The 23,274-nt window shown below is 41.6% G+C and overlaps 1 protein-coding gene across 1 annotated transcript in view; it reads right to left on the reverse strand.

The window, feature by feature from the left end:
• ST8SIA6 (ST8 alpha-N-acetyl-neuraminide alpha-2,8-sialyltransferase 6) overlaps positions 1–16,672 on the reverse strand; it is a 133,478-nt gene extending 116,806 nt beyond the window's left edge. Inside the window, exons 1-2 of the mRNA XM_032426042.1 lie at positions 16,572–16,672; positions 15,984–16,082 (exon numbers count right to left, since the gene is read on the reverse strand). Of these exons, the coding sequence (XP_032281933.1) occupies positions 15,984–16,082; positions 16,572–16,672 (200 nt within the window). The remainder of the gene's footprint in view (positions 1–15,983; positions 16,083–16,571) is intronic.
• Between the last annotated feature and the right edge of the window lie 6,602 nt (positions 16,673–23,274).

The following is a 23,274-nucleotide window of genomic DNA, read 5'->3' on the forward strand; positions in this document are numbered from 1 at the left end:
TTCCTCATTTCAGTGAGATCATATGATACATGTCTTTCTCTGATTGACTTATTTCTCTCAGCATAATACCTGTCTGCCTTTCTTTACCTGAGCAGAGAGAACCTGCCCCAACCAGAAGGTCAGGTGGCTATTCCCACACAGGAGGGACCGGCGTCCCAAGGCAGTTGCTGTGCCAGGTCCTCATTTATGGCTCCCTTTCTGCACTCTCCTGAGTCTCTGTCTATGCAGAGTGTATTATATTATATTACATTATATCATAAAACAAGACTGAAGGAACGGAAGGGGATGGGACAGGGCTTCGGCCTTCCCGCCCTGGGATGTAAAGGGGGCGGCAGCTATGCGGAGAGCCCCAGGGCCCCAGCCCCGGGTTTCAGGTGACATTTGTCATGCACCACTGCTGGCAGCAACCGAAGTCTAGGCCGATTAGGACAACCGAGGGATACGTGTCCAGTCTGGCACTCCTGAGATCAACATGTGGGAGCAAGAGACAGATTTGAGGTCCGGCCTTTAAAAACGTAAATTAGTAAATTTTATGTTACCTGTAATTCACCACAATTTTTTTTTAAATTCGGATTTTAAAAATTCAAGTATTTGTTGATGGGCTCTATGGCTCAGTGTCCCCCCCTCCCCCCGTGTGTGCTCTGAGAAGGGGAACGTTTCAGCCCCTGCTGGGAGCCACAAGGAATGTCTGAGGTGCACAAGGCTAGAGAGAGGCCTCCTCCTGTAGAGGTGTCTACATTTAAAAGAAGCTAAAAACAAAACAAAACAAAACAAAACCCCACATAAAACATGTTAAAAGATTCTCTAACTAGATCCCTCTGTGTTACAGGATCTTTGTCCCCTCAGTGCCCAACAGTTCTTGGTCACGCCGCTTCGAAGAATGAAGAGGTAGACCAGACGAAGAGTGGTAAGCAGCAAGGCAAAGTTGATTGAGCAAGAGTACAAAGCTCCTGGAGAGGGAGGGGGGTCCGAGAGGGTTGCCTTTAGGGTGTCTAAGTTTAGGGGATTTTATGAGCTCTTTCGTGGAACTATCTTAAGCAATCAGGGTGTGCTGAGTGCTAATCAGGGCTTTGGTCATGTGTCTGTCTACCTATTAGGTTAATATCTCTGTGCTGATGGTCTTTTTTTGCTAACATCTGGGGGCTTTTGTCTTAACTGCCCCTGCCTGTGATATTGACAAATGTTTTGTGGTTCATTGTCTTATTTGAGGATGTTTTGCAGAAGTCATTTCTGCAAGGGCTGCAAAGCAGAATGCTAGTGCGGTCCTGTCTACGCTCCAGAACAGGATGTCAGTGCTGTTTTATTTTAGCTGTCCTGACTCCATATTTTCTTGTTGGGGACCCTGGCCCTACTATCTAACTGTCCAACTCACTCCTAACATCTGGAAGATGGGGGCAGAGTACAAAGACCCTAGGCTCGCCTTGTCCCATGAACACAACCAGATAACTATCAAGTCATTCTGAATACCCTAGAAATCGGCTTGAAGTCTGACAGAACAAAGTCCACCACTAAAGGGAGAGAAGAGGCCACATGAAGAAGGTAGGAAGTGTGGAGACATGGTTTAGGAGAGAAACGGATAGTGAGTTCTGCAGAGGGGAGGGAGCCATTGTGGAGAAGGGAAAGAGAGAGAGAGAGAGAGAGAGAGAGACGCACAAAGGGGAACTCACAAGGAGAATGCTTCCCCAAAGCCACAAGTGGGGGAGAAAATGAGAAGGACTGAATTTCATGAGTTCCTGCAACCAGTGCGGCTTAAAGCCTGGGGTTGTAAAAGGTCAGCGGGCTAGGCTGGGATAGAGCCTGGAGGACACTGCACTGCTCCTGGGGAGAAGGCAGGCAAACAAGGCGGGGGGGGGGGGGGGGCGGGCAGATGGCATGGAAACAGTGATCTGAAAGAACACAGTGGGAAGATTATACACTAGTCTCAGAGAGCGTCCCTGGGAGGCAACAAAGGAGCTAGCTGGCACCATTTCCCTCCCCTGCCCCTCAGCAGAAACACAGAGCCACCTGCAGGAAACAGCACAGCACCAACACAGGCTGCCTAACTTGCTTAATCCGAATCCCACACCCTCGCACTTTGGCGGGACTGCCCTTCTCAGTCAAGCTTGCCTCAGTCCCAGTGTGGCAGGCCCCTTCTCCAGAAAAGCAGCAGAAACCCCTGCCCACACCACGTCTCCCAACCAGAGAGGTCTGCAGGGCCTCAGTTCTAGTGGAAGTAGCATCAGGTCTCATTTCACAAGCAGACCAGAGCACGCCTCATCAAAACTCACCACACTCAGGCCTAGGACCCAACACTGCCCACGGCCGGCCAGGAGAGCCTCTGCAGACCACTGGCCTGAAGGATAGAGCAGCCAGAACACAACAGCAGAGCGCACAGAACACACCAGAGACACTCCCTGAAGTGTCAGGCCCTGCGTACTTTACAACCCCTTCTTCATAAAGCCATTACTTTCAGGAACAGAAAACATAACCGGCTTTTCTAACACAGAGAAGAAGGCAGAGACTTAGACAAAACGCCAAGACAGAGGAATTCATCCCAAATGAAAGAACAAGATAAGGCCACAGTCAGAGATCTAAGTGAAACAGATAGAAGTAACACGCCTGATGGAGAACTTAAAGCAGCAATCATAAGGATACTCACTGGGCTTGAGAAAACAATAGAAAACATCAGGGAGACCCTTCCCACAGATATAAAAGAGTTAAAAAAGAATCCATCAGAAATGAAGTATGCAATAAATGAGAGTGGAAACAGATCTGATGCAATGAATAGCAGATGGAAGAAGCAGAGTGATGAATTTGTGACCTAGAAAACAAAATTATGGAAAATAATGAAGCTGAATGAAAGAGAGAAAGATGATGGAACATGAGAAAAGACTTAGGGAACTCAGTGACTCCATCAAGCATAATAACATTCATATCATAGGAGTCCCAGAAGAAGATGAAGAGAGAGAAAAGGAGACAGAAAATTTATTTGAGGAAATAATACCTGAAAACTTCCCTAATCTGGGGAAGAAAACAGACATCCAGATCCAGGAGACACAGAGAACACTCAAAAAAAGTGAGCCAACGCCAAGACATATTATAATTAAATTTGCAAAATATCGTGATAAAGAAAAAATCTTAAAAGCAGCAAGACAGGGGCACCTGGGTGGTGCAGTCGCTTAAGCAGCCAACTCTTGATTTCTGCTCACGTCATGATCTCAGGGTCCTGGGATTGAGTCCTATGTCAGGCTCCCTGCTCAGCAGGGAATCTGCTTCAGGATATTGTCTCTATCTGACCCTCCCCCTGCTTGTGCATACTCTCTCTCTCTCAAATAAATAAATAAATCTTAAAAAAAAAAAAAAGCAGCAGGGCAAAAGAAGTCCTTAACTTACAAGGGAAAACCCATAAGGCTAGCTGGAGATTTCTCAGCACAAACTTGGCAAGCATGATATAATCAAAGTGCTGAATGGGAAAAATCTGCAGTCAAGAATACTCTATCCAGCAAGGCTATGATGCAGAATAGGGAAGATAAAGAGTTTCCCAGACAAAAACTAAAGGAGTTCATGATAACTAAATCAGCCCCATAAGAAATATTAAATAGGACTCTGAGTGGAATGGAAAGACCAAAAGTGACAAAGACAAGAAAGAATCAGGGAAAATCTCCAGAAACAATGACAAAACAAGAAATAAAATGGCAAGAAATACATATCTGTCAATAATTACTCTGAATGTAAGTTGACAAAATACTCCAATCAAAAGACACAGGGTATCAGAATGCATAAAAAACAAGACCCATCTATATGCTACCTGCAAGAGATTCATTTTAGACCTAAAGATACCTGCAGATTGAAAGTGAAGGGATGGAGAAACATTTATCATGCAAATGAATTTGAAAAGAAAGCCGGGGTAGCAAGACTTATATCAGACAAAAATTGACTTTAAAACAAAGACTGTAACAAGAAACAAAGAAGGACACTATCTTATAATACAGGAAACAATCCAACAAGAAGATCTAACAGTTGTAATAATTTATGTACCCAACATAGGAGCACACAAATATATAAAATAATAATAAACATAAAGAAACTAATTGATTATAATACAATAATGGTAGCGGACTTTAACATCCCACTTACATCAACAGACAGACCATCTAAACAGAAAATGATGTACTATACAGTGGCCCACTGAACATAATAAAAAAAATATAAATAAATAAATAGAAAATCAACAAGGAAACACTGGCTTTGAATGATACACTGGACCAGATGGACTTAACAGATATATTCAGAACATTCCATCCTAAAACAGCAGACTACACATTCTTTTCAAGTGCACATGGGACATTTTCCAGAACAGATCACATATTAGGTCACGATCAAGCCTCAACAAATACAAAAAGACTGAGATCATACCATGCATCTTTTCTGATCACAAAGCTATGAAACCTGAAGTCAACCAGAAGAAAAAATTTGGAAAGACCAAAAATACATGGAGGTTAAATAACATGCCACTAAACAATGAATGGGTCAAGCAAGAAATCAAAGAAGAAATTAAAAAATACATGGAGGGGCGCCTGGGTGGCTCAGTAGGTTAAGCATCTGACTTTTGATTTCAGCTCAGGTCATGAGATCGAGCCCCATGTTGGGCTCACTCTGGGTGTGGAGCCTACATAAGAGTTTCTCTCTCTCCCTCTCCTTCCCCCAGCCCTGCTGCCTTGAATGCACTCTCTCTCTTAAAAAAATAAGAATAAAAAAAATTTTTTTAAATACATGACAACAAAAGAAAAAACACAACAGTTCAAAACCTTTGGGATGCAGCAAAAGTGGTCCTAAGAAAGAATATATAGCAATACAGGCCTACCTCAAGAAGAAAAATCTCAAACAACCTAACTTTACACCTAAAGGAACTAAAAAAAACAAAAAACAAAACAAAAAAAGCAAGCAAAGCCTAAAGCCAGAAGAAGGAAATAATAAAGATCAGAGCAGAAATAAATGATATAGAAACTAAAAAAACAATAGAACAGATCAATGAAATCAGGAGCTGGTTCTTTGAAAAAATTAATAAAATTGATAAATCCCTAACTAGACTTATCAAAAAGAAAAGAGATCACAGCAACTGGGCGGCTCAGTTGGTTAAGCGTCTGACTCTTAGTTTCAGCTCAAGTCATGATCACAGGGCAGTGACTGAGCCCCACATCAGGCTCCACACTGGGCAGGAAGCCTGCTTAAGATTCTCTCTCTCCCTCTCTCTTCTCTCCCTTGCTCTCTGCCCCTCTCCCACTCACATTCTCTCTCTCTCAAAAAAAAAAAAAAAAGAAAAGAAAGAAAGAAAGAAAAGAAAAGAAAAAAGGGCCCAAATAAATAAAATCACAAATGAGAGAGGAGAAATAACACCAACAGCACAGAAATACAAACAATTATCAGAGATTGTGAAAAACTATGTGCCAACAAATTGGACAAACTGGAAGAAATGGATAAATTCCCAGAAACATACAAACTACCAAAACTGAAATAAGAAGAAATAGAACAGACTGATAACCAGCAAAAAAATTGAATCAGTAATAAAAAAAAATCTTCCAAGAAACAAAAGTCCAGGGCCTGATGTCTTCACAGGAAAATTCTACCAAATATTTAAAGAAGAGTTAATACTTATTCTTCTCAAGCTATTCCAAAAAATGGAAAAGGGAGGAAAACTTCCAAATTCATTCTATGAGGCCAGCATTACCCTGATACCAAAACCAAACAAAGACTCCACTAAAAAAAGAAAACTACAAGCCAGTATCCCTGATAAAAATGGATGTAAAAATTCTCAATAAAATACTAGCAAACCGAATCCAGTAAAACATTAAAAGAATCATTCAGGGGCATCTGGGTGGCTCAGTCATTGAGCATCTACCTTCGGCTTGGGTCGTGGTCCCAGGGTCCTGGGATTGAGCCCCTCATTGGGCTCCCTGCTCGGCGGGAAGCCTGCTTCTCTTTCTCCCACTCCCCCTGCTTGTGTTCACTCTCTCACTGTGTCTCTCTTTGTCAAATAAACAAATAAAATCTTAAAAAAAAAAAAAAAAAAAAGAATTACTCACCACAGTTAAGAGGGATTTATTCCTGGGTTGCAAGTATGGTTCAATAGTCACAAATTAATCAACATGATATACCACATTAAAAAAAGAAAGGATAAGAACCACATGATCCTCTCAATAAATGCAGAAAAAGCATCTGACAAAGTGCAACATTCACTCATGATAAGAAACCTCAACCAAGTCGGTTTAGACGGAACATACCTCAATATAATCAATATAAGAAAAACCCACAGCTAATATCATCCTCAATGGGAAAAAACTGAGAGCTTTTCCTCTATGGTCAGAAACAAGACAGGAATGTCCACTCTCACCCATTATTCAAGTCCTAGCCACACAATCAGACAACAAAAAAAAGAAATAAAAGGCATCCAAATTGGCAAGGAAGAAGTAAAATTTTCACTATTTGCAGGTAACATGATACTGTGTAGAAAACCTGAAAGACTCCACCAAAAATTTGCTGGAACGGATACATAAATTCAGGAAAGTTGCAGGATACAAGATCAATGTACAGAAATCTATTTCATTTCTGTACACCAATTATGAAGCAGCAGAAAGATAAATTAAGGAATTGATCCCATTTACAACTGCACCAAAAACCACAAGATACCTAGCAATAAACCTAACCAAAGAGGTGAAAGACCTGTACTCTGAAAACCATAAAACACTGATGAAAGAAACTGAAGAGAATGCAAAGAAATGGAAAGACATTCCATGCTAATGGATCAGAAGAACAAATATTGTTAAAATACTATACTACCCAAAGCAATCTACACATTTAATGCACTCCCTATCAAAATGCTAACAGCATTTTTCACAGAGCTAGAACAAAATTTGTATGTACAAAAACCCTGAATAGCCAAAGCAACCTTGAAAAAGAAAAGCGACGCTGGAGACATCACAATTCCAGACATCAAGTTATATTACAAAGCTGTAGTGATCAAAACAGTATGGTATTGGCATAAAAAATAGACATACAGATCAACAGAACAGAATAGAAAACCCAGAAATGAACCCACACCTACACAGTCAATTAATCTTTGACAAAGCAGAAAAGAATACCCAATGGGAAAAAGACAGTCTCTTCAACAAATGGTGTTGAGAAAACTGGACAGCAACATGCAAAAGAATGAAACTGGACTACTTTCTTACACCATACACAAAAATAAACTCAAAATAAAGACATAAACGTGAGACATGAAACCATTAAAATCCTAAAGGAGAACACAGGCAGTAACCTCTCTAATATTGGCTGTAGCAAATTCTTACTTGATACATCTCCTGAGGCAAGGGAAGCAAAATCAAAAATAAACTATTAGAACTACATCAAAATAAAAAGCTTCTACACAATGAAGGAAATAATCACCAAAACTAAAAGGCAACCCATGGAATGAGAGAAATATTTGCAAATGACATAATTGATAAAGGGTTAATATCCAAAATATATAAAGAACTTATAAAACTAAACACTCTGGGCCCCTGGGTGGCTCAGTCGGCTAAGCAACTGCCTTGGGCTCAGGTGATGATCCCAGCGTCCCGGGATCAAGCCCCGCATCAGGCTCTCTGCTCAGCGGGGAGCCTGCTTCTCCCTTTCCCTCTGCCTGCCATCCCCCCGCTTGTGTGCTTGCTCTCTCTCTCTGTCAAATAAATAAATAAAATCTTTAAAAATAACTCAATACCCCAAAAACCAATAAAAAATGGACAGAAGCCAGGAATAGACATTTTTTCAAAGAAGACATACAGATGGCCAACAGGCACATGAAAAGATGCTCAACATCACTGGTCATCAGGTGATGTATGGAAGTGCTGAATCACTAAATTGTACACCTTAAGCTAATATTACACTGTATGTTACCTAACTGGAATTTAAATAAAAATTTAAAAAAAAAGATTCTCTAACTTGGGAGAACACTGTTCTCAAGGTGTAAGGAAAAATTATACTTTTGAACAATATTTATTATAACAAAAGAAATCTTTTTTTTAAAGATTTTATTTATTTATTTGAGAGAGAGAGAGCATGAGAGGGGGGAGGGTCAGAGGGAGAAGCAGACTCCCTGCTGAGCAGGGAGCCTGATATGGGATTCCATCCTAGGACTCCAGGATCATGACCTGAGCCAAAGGCAGTCACTTAATCAAGTGAGCCACCCAGGCGCCCAGAAACAGGAGAAATCTTTTGAAAGCATTTGGTTTGCGTTCTCAATAAAATACAAGAAAACCTGAAGTAAGAAATGAAGGATGAGGTGTTAAAATTAGGTGCTTCCTAAGATGTAAACTGACGTGATAAGGTGCAGGCTGAAACAAGAAAAAAACTGTAAGGAATAAAAATGGAATAGATGTACTATTTTACACAGGGCAAAACAGAGAACTGACACTACAGAAAAATCATTCAGAAATGTAGAGGACAGATCTGAGAGGCCATCCAGAGGGCAGAGGGAAAAGACAAAGAGAAAACTGAAGTCAGAAAAAGAAATAAAATTGTTTTCATGGAAAGGCAATGGTGGGGAAGAGGTTCAGCACTGGAAGACAGAAAATGAAGATCACTTCACGGAATAGAACCAGAATGTGCAGAACACATCACATAATCCATGATAGGATACCAAATAGAATAAATAGAAACAAAATAGAATAACTGGGCCAGTGGATTAAAAAGGCTTACAGACAAAGTTAACCAAAAGAGGTCACTGAAAAGACATACTGCTGTAAATTCAACAGCAAGAAAGAAAAGAGAGAACATTCCTCTCAGGATCTATAACACAAAAAACCAAACAGGTTACTTTTGAAAAAATAAAAGTTAAGATTACTCTTATTTGTTTTTCAGGGCCCTAAAAGGCAGAAAATAGAAGAACAGAAATCTTACAAAAATTTTAAGACCAAAAAAAAGTGGAGTCATGAGGCAATAATTCAGTACTCAAACGTGAAAAATAAGAATTGCACCCTTAAATATATGAAGTTTCAGAAACACCTTCATCCACGTTCCAAGGCTAAAATGTTCCAAGATTTATGCCAGCTGACCAAGAAAGCAATGGAAACAAAGACCTGAAGAAGTGGGAAGGGGCTCATTTACAATGGCATTGAACATTGAATGTTTACAATGGCATTGAGCACTGAACAACAGAAAAGAGAATCTAAACAGTATTTCGAGATTTGTTGGGGTTTTTTTTAAGATTTTATTTATTTATTTGAGAGACAGAGAGTGAACGTGAGAGAGAGAGCAGGAGGCGGGGGGACAGGCAGAGGAAGAGGGAGAAGCCGACTCCCCGCTGAGCTGAGCACAGAGCCAGACAGGGGCTCAATCCCAGGACCCCGGGACCATGACCTGAGCCAAAAGCAGATGCTTAACCGACTGAGCCACCCAGACGCCCTAGTATTTCTAGATTTGTAAACAAGAGCTTAATTCAAATTAAAAAAAAAAAAAGAATTCTCAAAGACAAAATAACTGATAGAATAATAAGTTAAAAGTCCACCCCTTTTGCCACATGCTAAAAGAAGTTCTAGAAGGGGTAAAGGTTTAAAAATGCACTTAAAATGTACACTTATCTCACCATAGCACCACTTATCTCCCTACATCAATAAATGAACTGTAAGTTTATCAATTCAGAAGCAGAATTGGGAAAGAAAAGTAGATATAAATGATAGAATACAGAAAGGTTGAAAACTTGCACAGATTAAATAACCACAGACATAAATAAACATTAACTAAATTAGAAAATCTATTTAAATGCATGGTAAAGAAAAGTTTTACACTTTTGATATTTGTAAACCTCTTGTAAATCTGTAAGAAAATAGAGTATGTTTTTTTTAAGATTTTATTTATTTATTTTAGAGGGAGAGAGAAATAGCACATGCACATAGGCAAGCAGGGGGAGGGGCAGAGGGAGAGAATCTCTGCTTGAGATTCTCTCTGCTCCTAGCAGGGCATTTGGAGCCTGAAGTAGGACTCAATCTCAGGACCCTGAGATGACAACCTGAGTAGAAACCAAGAGTCGGACACTTAACCGACTGAGCCACCCAGGTGCCCCAGAAAACAGAGTATCTTGAGAGAAAGATAAGAGTATGAAGAGCCAACTTAGAAAGTAAAATTTAAAAATATCTTAAAAATTAAACACACCAGTGAACAAACAAATACAAATTAAGACATCAATAAAATATTATCTCTTGAGAATGAAACTAAAAAAATGAAAAGAAATTCTAATACACAGAACTGTCAGGAGTTTGAGTCAATGATCACTCTCATACTAACAGGAGTATAAACTGAAACAACTATTGTTGTTGGACAAGTCATAGCAACATTTTAAAATTTCCTATATTCTTTGATCTAGCCTCTCCACTTCTATGTATTTATCTGAATAATCAAGAATATGTGCAAGGGTATAAAGTTGTTCATATTAAAGTATAAACCAAAATAAAAAATAATAAATAACACAAGTGTAAAAAAGGCAAGAATAAATTATGGTATGTGCACACATTTAAACACCGTGTTCTAAAAATTATGTTGGGGCACCTGGGTGGCTCAGATCGTTAAGTGTCTGCCTTCGGCTCAGATCATTAAGTGTCTGCCTTCGGCTCAGGTCATGATCTCAGGGTCCTGGGATTGAGTCCCACATCGGGCTCCTTACTTAGCAAGGAGCCTGCTTCTCCCTCTGCCTGCCACTCCCCCTGCTTGTACTCTCCCTCTCTCTCTCTGGCAAATAAATAAATAAAATCTTTAAAAATTATGTTGCAGAAAGAAGACTAATGACATGAAGAAAAGTTCAGATGTTGTTAAAAAAGTTTTACTAACCCATACCAAAATATGCATAGCAAAATTGTCAGATATGTGCACACAAAGTTATTGAAAATATGAATAGTACCCATCTTTTCGACACTGAAATGACAGGCAGTTTTCTTTCTCTTTGTGTTCATCTAAAAAACACACGGTAAAGTCTCCGCAGTAGCACTCACTACTATAATGAGTTGGGATGTAACACAACTGACTTTTGATGTCTGCCCTCCGTGGAAGCCCAGGTCTCAAACAGGGAAAAGTCAAAGTTGTACTGCAGGGAGAAAGGGTCACAGGGAGCAGAAAGACAGCCCACTCCGGAAAATAGCAGGTAAACCTCTCCAGGGAAGAAGAGAAGAGGAAGTACGGTCCCCACATCTCTGGAAAACTCATAGTCCAGTCATCCCAGACAGAGCAATGAAATGGGCAACCACTACGAGGACATTCAAAGCACAGCTGCTGCTAGCTAGGAAATCCCAGCTGGCCACAGATCCTGAATCATCACCATAGATGTTAAAGCCAGAATGGACGCTGCCACTAATAAGTGCCAAGCCACAACCAGGACCTGGACACTTCCATGGAAGGACCCTGGAATTCCAAGCCAGCTAGTTACACAGACTTGCTCTGGCCACATGATTAACATCACTGATAGCCCAATCTCTCATTTCTAATGATTGAATATTTGAGAACTAACTTATGACATTATAGCAGATTTTACTGATTTCTTTTATAATCAAAAATGAAATTAATAGAAAGAATATTCAATTAGTTTTTTTTTTTTAATTCCAACCACCTGGAAATTTAAAAGTACTCTCCTAAATCACTATGGAGATAAAAATTATTTAAAATTTTAATGTAATTATAAGGGCACCTGGCTGGCTCAGTCAGTGGAGCATGCAACTCTTGATCTCAGGATTGTGAGTTTGAGTCCCACATTGGGTGTACTTAAAAAAAAATCTTTTAAAAATTAATGTAATTATAAACAGTTTACAATATATTTTTAAAAATCAGAACACTATGTATCCAAACTTAAGGAACAGATCCAAAGCTGCGTTCAAAGGAAAATTCATAGTAGTAAACATTCTCTTACAAAGAAAAACAGAAAAATAAAGCATTCACTTCAAGGAATTAAGTTGGAGAAAAGGAATGATTTTTAAAAGATAAAGGTAACACAAAGGAAATAATGTGGAAAACATATCAGAACTGAGAAATAACTCCAAGAGCTGGTTGTATGAAAAACAAACCCATGACAGACTTTGACAAAGCTTATTAGAAAGAGAAAGCATCCATTGTAATGGGGTTATATTTTGAAAATTATTATTGAATTTTTCTCTTTTGTCTTTCTGACCTTGACATGAATTTTCCTGCTGTCATTTTAAAGCATCCTTTGGGGGATCCTGGAGAGAGAAAGACTTGTTACTGAAAAAATGCAAAGAGAAAGGATAAGGTGATACTCAGCTTTAGCCAAGCAAAACAAGATATGCTACAGCCCCAAGAAGAGATTTCCAAATTCTTCTCATTCTCCCTCTTTAGCACATTAACCACCTTACTTGGAAGACACAGCTCCTGGAGCTTTCTCAATCATTTCACTCCTGGTCCCCACGAATTACCATTAAAGCTTAGGTTTGAATTAGGCCTGGAGGTTTGAGTGTCAGGACAGAAGAAAATATGAGGGACAGGAGTAGCCTGCCCATTCCCAGCTGGGAGCAGAGGTGGAAAGAAGACAGAGAAAGGAAGAGGAGAACTCTGGCTTGGGGACAGGAAGGTAAGGGTAACCACAAGAGTAGAGGGACGTTGGCCTCCTCCCCCAGCTAGGACTCTGAAAAGAGATCACCTCTTGGACAGCCTCCCATCCTGAAATTACCTTAGAGCAGGGTCACATGTACTTCATGGGGCAAGTAGAGAGAGGCCCTATATTTAATTTCCTGAACCAGCCTCAGTTCTCATATGTTTAGATGGGTCCCAGAAATAGCTGGGAGACTGGCTGTGGAGCTAGCTAGCCAGAGCTGGGCGAGACAGCATCAGAGCAAATGTTGCAGAGTGACAACACAGGAGAGGACTAAAAGAAAATCTTCACCAGATCCCAGACAGGTAGCACCAGGTGGGAGCTCAGTGAGGAAGATAGAGTGGGGGGACAAACAAGGTAGAATACCCGAGGAAAAAGAATGAGCAACAAACTGCAATTTCCTAACTGGCTATCAGCAGGGTAGTACCCAGCCATCAGGTGGAAAATGGACAACATCCCTCTGGAGATTAGAGGAGTCAAAGGATACCATGATCATGAACCCCAACTCTTAACTCTACCAACACATCATCTAAGCCCACCTCCCCCTTGTATCTGGGTGTCATCTTTAAGTAAGAAGAAATGGTGAAAACAATATGAAAGATGGAGCATTTGCTCCCAGAAAGAATAAATATTACCAGAAGGAGTTGCTTAAATTGTCACATCTGACTAAGCTTTAACCTCACACACACACACACACACACACACACACACACATACACACACCATCTTGCCCAGCACCTAAGAAAGGCTACACAGCAGGGACATTAAGAGTGTGGGATTCTGGATCCACATAGCCTGAGTCTGACTCTGGGATCCACAATTTGCCAACCCTGTGACTCTGGACAATTTACTTCATCTCTCTGTGCCTCAGTTTCCTCAACTATGAAATGAAGATAATCATAGTTTCTCTTAGTAGTTTTTAAGGATTAAGTGAGCTAGTAAATGTAAAGTGCCTAGATCAATATCTGGCCCATAAAAACATTCACTAAGTGTTGTCTATCTTTATTACTATTAGCATTGTTATTACTTTTACCTATTACCTACAGTATGGGGCTCATGAAGATCAGATCAGCTACAGAAAAATTAAGAAATTATAATTTCTTGGGGTGCCTGGGTGGTACAGTCAGTTAAGTGTCCAACTCTTGGTTTTGGCTCAGGTCCTGATCTCAGGGTCATGGGATCGAGCCCCACTTAGAGCTCTGAGCTCAGTGGGGAGTTCTGCTTGAGAATCTTTCTCCCTCTCCCTCTGCCCCTCCCGCTCATGCCTCTCTCTCTCTCTAAAATAAATAAATCTTTAAAAGAAATTATAATCTCTCCCCATAATCAAGTAGTATAGATTAAAATTTGTACCCTGTTACATAAATAATTAAAATCATAAATGATAAAGGGGATATAAAATAAATCAGACAGGTTTTAAAAAACATACCAGAATGGTATAAAAAAAAATATTTAAATCAGATTCAGAAAAACATATGAATTACCTATATTAGCTCAAGAAGTATGCAAAGTAGAAAAGAAGTATGCCAAAAGAAACTGAAAAATTCATCAAAGAATTACCTCAAAAAGGCCTAGGACCAGGTAATTCAATTAGTGCATTCTTTCAAAATTTCCCCAAGGGGCAATGCCAAAATGAATAACAAACAGTACCAAGGCCAGGAAAAAGATGGAATGCTCCCCAGGTCCCTGGAAAGCTATGCTATCTATAGTATACAAACCTGCATCACATAAAACTAGAGGCCACTATTTTTCCCAAAAGCTTTGTTACTCTAGGATTTCTTAGTGCCTCTAACAGGCTGTAAAATCCTAATAGGAGGACTGTGGGAGATTATTCCTGCACTTCAAGATTTCTTCCAGGCTCCCCCAGATCTTTCTTAGGACTATGCCATACAGGAGCCTGGGATTGTGCAATCGGTAGATTAAGAAGGTCCAAGAGCCAAGAAGATACAGAAGGAAGCATAGAAAAAAGGATTCGCAAGAGATAAGCAGAGGAAAAGAGACAGTACACAAAACTGCAGTAATAATAGCATTGCTGAGGCATGAAACGGTACATTCTTCTGGTGAAAATGTAAATTCAATCAACTCTTCCAGGATGTAATTGGCCCTATGTGTTTGGAACCTATAATGTATATACTCTTCAACTTAATAATATGACTTCTATCACTCCATCCTGGAGAATTCATTTAATAGGAGGATAAGGATTTACATACAAGGATGCACTTAATAGAATTATTAACAGGGGCACCTGGGGGGCTCACTTGGTTAAGCGTCTGCCTTCGGCTCAGGTCATGATCCCAGGGTCCTGGGATCGAGCCCCGGTTCGGGCTCCCTGCTCGGCAGGAAGCCTGCTTCTCCCTCTCCCACTCCCCCTGCTTGTGTTCCCTTCTCTCGCTGTGTCTCACTCTGTCAAATAAATAAAATCTTTAAAAAAAAAAAAAGAATTATTAACAGCAAATAAAACAAAAACCAAACAGGAAACAGTCTAAATGTCTAGGGCTACAGTTAAATAGATGGCACATTCATATGATGAATTATCCAACAATTAAAAGCAATGTTTGGGAGAGGGATTAATGACATGTATTTGTCTAATTTTTTAGAAAAAAAAAAGGTAGACCACAAACTACAAGGTATAATCTTAAAATATATGTAGGTAGGAAAAACTACTGGAAGAATATAGACCAAAGCCTTAATATGATCTGTGGGTGGTAGAGCTCTGAGTGAATATTTTTTAATACATTTCTCATATTATCTAACTTTCTGCAACAAGCACGTATTACTTTTATAATTCGAAAGAAAGATAAAAACCAAATAATTATTGCACATGGATAAATACTCCTATGAGTGAAAAAGAACAGTTTTTAAGTCTCCATTCACTAAGGACAAAAAGAGTCTCAACGTTGTGCACAGAATTCTGCCAAACGTGAATCTTACACGGGTGCACTGTAAAGCATAAAGACAAAAAGCAAACCAACCGAATCCCTCTGCAGACAGGCTGAGCTGCCTCTCTCAGGGGTTTTCAACACACGGTTACCGAGAAGGGGCCTCAGCACCCATTTTTTTTGCAAAGTGCAGCTGTTTGAGTATCTCCCTTGGTTCGAAGAACCTCTACGCGGAGGTACGGGCTTTACAAGGGAGGTTGAGGCAGTGTGAGGAGTTACACACACACAGTGTTACACACACACACACACACACACACACACTCTCTCTCTCTCTCTCTCTCTCTCTCTCTCTCTCTCTCTTCAGACACCCAAGCGCACTCAATCGTGCGGTCCCAGCCAGACAGCTCAAAGCGAGCCCTGCGGCGGCAACCGCGCCGCAGCCGCGCCCCATCCGCGCCCGGCAGCCGCCGAGCCCCCTCCCGCCGGCCGCCCGGCGCCGCAGGTACCTGTTCGTGGGGCGCGGTAGCTGGGTCGCGGGGCTCCGGAGCGTCCTCAGCGCGGCGGGAGTGCCGCGCGCGGTGTCCCTGCTCTCCTCCACCAGGAGCCTGCGCCGCCAGGAAGAAAACTAAGTTGTTACACCTGGCTGGCAGGCTCGGCAGTCGCAGCGCGCTTGCACCTGGCCGGGGCGTCCTCGGGCGCCCCGGCGCCCCCGGCAGCTCCCAAACCCCGGAGTTTGAAGCCGCTTAGGGCGGGAAGGAAGGGAAAGCACGGACCAGAACGGCGAGCCCGGGAGACCGCCGGGGGCCCGACGGCGGGTCCCGCTCCGCAGCGACGCCCGCCGGAGCCCTCACAACCCCTCTCCGCCGCAGCCGCTGCCCACCCGGTCCCAGTGTCGCCCCTCGGTCACCCCCGCCCCGGCCAGTCCTGCCTCCTGGACGCCCCCTTCCCGGCCCGCCCTCGTGCGACCGCCGCCCGTCGGCTTCCCTTCGCCGCGGCCCCAAAGTCGGCGCCCGGAGTGGGGCGGCCGGGCGGCGGGGGAGCCCCGGGGCGCGCGCGGAAGGCGGGGGGCGGCCCGGGCGCGGCGGGTGGGTTACCTGGAGCGGGCGGGCGCGTCGGTGGAGCACCAGAGCAGGCGCAGCAGCAGCAGCAGCAGCAGGCTGGCGAGCAGAGCGAGCAGCGCGCCCCCCGGCCGCATCCTGAGCCCCACGCACGGCCGCCGCCGCCGACGCCGCCCCGGCGAAGCGCAGCCCGGCCGGCCCGACTCGCCGCTCCCGCCGCCGCCGCAGCCACGCACACCTCCAGTATTCAAAGGCGGCGGGGAGGGGCGACGACGGTGCGCGGCGCGGGCCCGCACTCCCGGGCGCCCCGGGCCAGCCTTGCACGGTGTGCGGCGGGCAAAGGGAGAAGGCGTGGGCCGGCTCTCGCCTTCTCGCGCCCGGCCCCGGACCGCTGAGCTCGGCGCTCGGGTCGGCCGTGACGATTCGCCGAGCTCGCCTCCTCTCCTCCCGGAGGCGCTCCGAGCTGCTGCGGGCTCTGGTCGCCGCCGCCGCCGCCGCCGCCGCCGCTGCCGCCGCCGCAGCCGCCGCCGCGCGGGGTCACCTGAAGGTTGGGACTCGCGAGCTGGACTCGGTGCTGATTGGGCTCCAACTTTTGTGCGCCCTCGCCTTCTCCGGAGTGCCCGCGGGCTCTTCCCCGAGCCCACGCAGCTCACCCAAGCACACCACAACTCCTTCCGCGTCCCTGCGGTGGAGAGCAAGGACTCGGAGGGGTGCAAGAGGAGAGAAGAAAGGGCCCACTTCAAAACTTTTTTAAAACTGTGTAGTCGCTCGGCTGGATCGCTCCACGCAAAGGCTGCTAGGGACTCGGTTTTGTTGGGTAGATCCTGGTACCCAAGAGAAGGAGTAACTGTCCCTTACTTGAGCGCAGATGCAGAGGCACAGAGAATGGATTTCCAGGAGCCAGGGAATCTTTAGGGGTTGGCATACCACCTGAAGGCCGAATTCGGCCCCAGCCTGGTTTTGTAAATAGTGTCTTTGGAACACCTACATGCCCGTTCCTTTGTATTATCAATGGCTGTATGTAGCTGTGTCACCTGGGGCTGCTTTTGCGTTACGAGGGCAGGGTTGGGTGGTGGTGACAAAGATCATATGGCCCACAAAGCCCAAAGTATTTGTCTATCCCTTTCCAGAAAAACTTAGCGGCTCCCTGGTCTTAATCATGTTGGTCTAGATCATATTGGTTAGATACCGGAAAATGATCCTATGACAGTGTGATAACGGTCTGGCTCTCCTCTTTCAGTCCCAAGCTATTCTGCCCTCGTACCTCCGTGCACGTCTCCTGCCATGCAACATCAGTTTTGCTCCTGACTCAACCCTTGAGGAACCTCAGTAAACCATAAACCCCATAACTGTTATATGGGGCTCATTTGACCATTCACTCTACTTTTGTACAGATTTCAGATTTTTCCAAAAGCAACACCTGGAGTCTACCATCTCACAAATACCTTGATAAGGTACTTTGGAAAGGCTTAAACTTTGAAAAGGCTTTGATGGGTTAGGTTTCCCAAGTGACAAAAATATTTGTATTTCAGTTGGAGTCTCCTAGAGGCATAAGGTCTTAACCTGAAAGACCCACGCCAGAGCCTTTGGGGGAGCAAGTTGGCCAAACAACAATAAAGCTGTTGCCAGGGATTTTGTCACTGAAAAAATAACATATTAAGAAGAGAAATATGGGCTGCCTACTTCCTTTCTGCTAACCCTGCATTTACTCTAATTAAAACTAGTTGAAAACAAACCAGAACTTCGCACATAGTAGTCGATCAATTAATGTTTGATTGATGAATAAAACACCTAGGAACTAATACTTTTCTTAAAGAGAAAAAGGAGAGGGGCGCCTGGGTGGCTCAGTTGGTTAAGTGACTTCCTTCCGCTCAGGTCATGATCCTGGAGTCCCAGGATCAAGTCCCGCATTGGGCTCCCTGCTCAGCAGGGAGTCTGCTTCTCCCTCTGGCCCTCCCCCCTCTCATGCTCTCTCTCTCTGTCTCATTCTCTCTCTCAAATAAATAAATAAAATCTTTTTAAAAAAAGAGAGAGAGAGAGAAAGGAGGAAAAAAACTGAAAATAGGTGTGACTGGAAATATGATTTCCTTCCATAGCTCACTCCTGCTGTTAAAATATGTACTAATCAATAAAGAGAAAGTTGCTCCTTTTACATAAGGCCAACATTTTTAGGAATACGGCTGCTTATCTGAGTAGGGCATAAAAAAGTAATACTATATTCAGGTGGTGCTAAAATAAAGCAACCCAGTTCTACATGTTTGAAAGTTAAGCATTCTGTTAGACAAGTAGGATGTGGCACAATTATCTTGAAAATGAAAAGTTGTCTGGATTTGGGAGATAGTCTGAATTTTATTTCTCTTACAGAATTGTGCAGACAACTCATACTGGCGATGGTTTGCAGAAAAAGAAAAGGGCATTATTGTATCAGCCAGGAAGCTGCAATTTCACCTAATTTACTAAGGTTTAATATTTCAGCACAGCTGGGCTCAAGGCAACAGCAGAAGAGTCAGCCTTGCACTGGGCTCCCTAAACATCCTTGCTGTAAATTAAGTTACTTTTTATCAAGCCAATGGCTATCAGCAGGGGACTCACAAAAGCCCATTTTAATTGGAAAACCAAGTGTAAATTTGCAACGGGAATTCTGAACCCAGTGTTAAAATTTGACAGTAGAGAACTTTACCACCAGCTTTGTAAATGAAGACTTGGGTTGGTAAAATATGAATTATCCTACTTATCCTTGAGAGATTTAAAAAAAAAAAACACCTAACAAAAACATGAGTCCTTATATATAATCAGCCACAGAACCCAAACTGGACTACTGTGTATTTGGTAATTTAAGATTAGCAGGTTTGACCAACACCTCAAAGATCCATTTTGGTCATTCAAGTAATCAACGGAGGCCCAGAATCTAAACAGAAACTCTGGGTGATGTGCAGAAGTCCGAGCTGGTGTGTGAACCTATCTCACTCACCCAGTCTGTCCAGCATTTGCCGCTCATTTGCCTTTTATTATTCTTTAGTTATCACCATGAATGCCCTTACTTTCAGAAGATCACCATTAAAACCTGGTTGGGAAGTACTGATGCATACAAAATGTCCAAATAATTGAAAATCTTCCTGGAAGTTGGGGTTTCTCATTTTTGGTGTAAGGTTTTAAACATTTCCATGTGCATGGATTTGGGGAGTCATAAAGAAGAATCCCAAATATCAAGTGGCTATTATATCCATTTGTATACATGAGTAGAAACTCTCAATATAGAGAAATGCAGAAAATTAATACACCCAAGAATCTTTTCCTTCATTTGAGTGACATTTTTATCTCCCTGATAGAAAGGGTGGTTCCTGATGTCTTCAGGCTGCTTGATTGGTTTTAGTAATATTAGAGATTTGTGAAGACTATAGAACAATAGCACATTCAGGGGCGCCTGGGTGGCTCAGTCGTTAAGCGTCTGCCTTCAGCTCAGGTCATGATCCCAGGGTCCTGGGATCGAGCCCCGCATCGGGCTCCCTGCTCCGCAGGAAGCCTGCTTCTCCCTCTCCCATTCCCCCTGCTTGTATTCCCTCTCTCGCTGTGTCTCTCTCTGTCAAATAAATAAATAAAATCTTTAAAAAAAAAAAACAATAGCACATTCATAAATATTAAACTATTCCTTGGGGGAGAAAATTCATGAGGATAGTATAACCAAGGCTACATATTTTCAATAAATCATAAGGTATAAATAAAAGTAGAAATAACTTCCAGAAATCAACAACCTTGTATGAAATGGTGCTATGTTTCCAAATACGTTTTATTACAGATTTCTCCCACTGCTAACTGAATATTTAAAAAATTGATGCAATTCCCTGCATAACATAGTTTTAACTTTAAAGATAGAACACCTAAGATGATACATAAATTTCACATAGGTCTTACGTTTGTAAGAAATCCAATTTGTGGTATAACTAAAATTACAGAACAAAAAAAAAATAAGAGTTATTATTCATAGTGCAAAATAGATTTTTAATGTATAAAACATTCAAACTTCAAAAATTCCTCTCTCTGAAATCCACTCAAAAGTCCATCAAGGACCAAAAAGAGAAATGGAAACTATTTATCCTGAAACTATAAAATGGCCACAATCCCATTCCACAAATTCCCAAGAATATCTGCAAAAGGTGAACCCATTGGACAAGAATACCAAGTTCAAGACTCATTGCCCCTATTTATGAACTTAAATTTGTAGGGTGGGGGGAATGGAAAAGTTTCTGAAGGTCCTACTAATGCACAATTTGGAAGAACAAAGTCTGGGAGTAGGTCACATCAAAAATGAGCAGTAACTAGTATAAATGGCCAGGGTTACAGAGTTAAAGGAGAGATGGCGACCAATAGTTCTGTTTCCAGTGAATACAGCTTTCTAGCCAGAGGAATGATGACCTAGACATAATGCTATTCTTAAAGAGAGATGCTACCAAAAAACTGTGTAGCTACTGATTAAAATCAATTTACCAAAGAAAGATTAGTACCTAGTCTATGTATTCAATAAACAAAACGCCCTCACACCGTTGGTTTTTATACTGAATTGGCTTCTCCCAGACTATCCTTGCTGATTCCAGAGTCTGGAAGATCAGGCAGAACTCCAGCTGTTTCAACAGATTGGGGGTGGGGGTTGCATATGCAAAGATAATGTACCCAAACCTGCCATGTTCTCTCCTCGACTTCTCTTCCTCACCACTTCATTGTGTACAACCTACACTATAAGCAGATAAATAACTAAATTAAAAAAAATCCAATAGCAAGCCCTTAATGCAAAACTAAGTTTCAACAAGTAGGAAGATGAAAAGGAAGCACTGCCAAAAATTTTCCATTCACAGTATTCCTGGCAAGTAACAGGAAAAATAAAAACAGGCGTGATTTCTTTCAGAGATGAGTAAGCAAAAGAAAAGAAAGATGGAAAAGTTCTGCAAAATATAAAAGGAAAGGAATGTAACCAATAAAAAGGAAAATGAAGACTATAGGTTGGAACAAGACTTCCTCCAGGAAACAGCAGAAAATGTAAGCAACAATCACTTCATACTGCCCAGGAAATGAAACACAAACACTGTGATAGAAAAACCCAAAGAAGAAATAAGAACTGAAAGAAGAGATAGCAAAGCAATAGTATGAAAAGTGAGCTGATGACAATGGAAAAACTCACAAGCAGAAACCATTACAGAACTTAAACCTTAGAAGTCTGAGCAGAATTTAGGTGGCAAAAATCTGAATCAGTGTTATGGAGATTAGGCTGATGAAAATTACAGAAAACACAAAGGAAAGGGACAAGGAAAATACAATCATTAGAAAAACAATTATATATATCAAAGACAGATATTACATATATACCATGTAAGTATTAGGGGTTCGTTTTTAAAAGCAAAGGAATGAAATATTTAAAATAATTAAGGATATAGTAGAAGAAAACTTTACTGAAAAAATATGTAAATCTGCAAATATTTTATGTTCTCATTGTCTGAACCCATTATGTGCACTTATGATGTTCTAGAGAAATTTATAGAGAACAACTAACGTCGTGATTTATTCTCCTCCAGAGACTATTCAAAAACAAAGAATCCTAAGAGCCCAAAAGACAGAAGAAACAGGTAGAAATTAATCTTGTTTCTGACTTACCTCAGCAACAGACTCAAAAGGAACAAAACTAGGAGCGCCTGGGTGGCTCAGTTGGTTGAACAGCTGACTCTTGATTTTGGCTCAGGTCATGATCTCAGGGTCCTGGAATTGAGCCCTGCACTGGGCTCCATGCTCACCTGGGAGTCTGTTTGAGAATTCTCCTTCCCTCTCCCCTGGCCCCCTCCCCTACTTGTACACACACACACACACACTCTCTCTCTCTCTCTCTTTCTCAAATAAATAAATGAATCTTTAAAAAAAGAAACAAAATTATATTTATAGGGTTTTGAACAGAAAAGGTGTAACCCCAAAATTCTATACCCAGCTAAGATAGTTTTTATAAATAAAAGCAAATATTTTTACATACAATGTTTTCAAATATTTGAGAAAATAGAATATGTATTACTTAAGTACGTATCCTGGAATAAAATCAACTAGAGTTATAATCCAACCATAAAACATGAATCAAAATAAAGAATTCACAATGAAGAAGTGTTGATCATAAGGAACTCGGTTGAGCCATACATCATTTTAAAAACAGAACTGAATCTAAATAATAGAATCTCACAATCGAAGTGTTACATTTTCTTTAAAAACCACTACATAAATATAAAATTAAAAGCTGATGTAATAAATCTGGGAAGGAAAATCTCTAGCTCACAGTAAATAGTGGGAAATATGAAATAAGAATACTAATGAAGGATGGAGTGCAAGCGCATTATTTTCCTTATCTTTCAGGGCAAATATATATAATCAAATCATCAAAAGGCAGCTATTTTTTAAAAAGTAATAATTGTTTTATTACAAAAAAAGGATAAAAAATATATAAGTATTTTCTAAAGAATGAGGGAGGAAGAAAGAAATTCAGACTCTTTAAACTAAAGATAGAAAGAATACCTATTGGAGCAATATATGGATCTGCTACAAACACTTAGAAATGTTTTATAAAATATAACAATAAAAAAAGAATACATCACTGACCTCTCATTAAGAAAGGAAAAGCCCCAAGTACCAGAAATGAGGAAAGAACTGAAAAAAAGAAAGAGCAGTAAATGTGCAATGTGACCAGCAGCTCACCTGATCATCCTGGTAACCT

Source organism: Phoca vitulina, unplaced genomic scaffold (assembly GCF_004348235.1).
Source record: "Phoca vitulina isolate PV1807 unplaced genomic scaffold, GSC_HSeal_1.0 scaffold33, whole genome shotgun sequence".
Classification (NCBI taxonomy): Eukaryota; Metazoa; Chordata; class Mammalia; order Carnivora; family Phocidae; genus Phoca; species Phoca vitulina.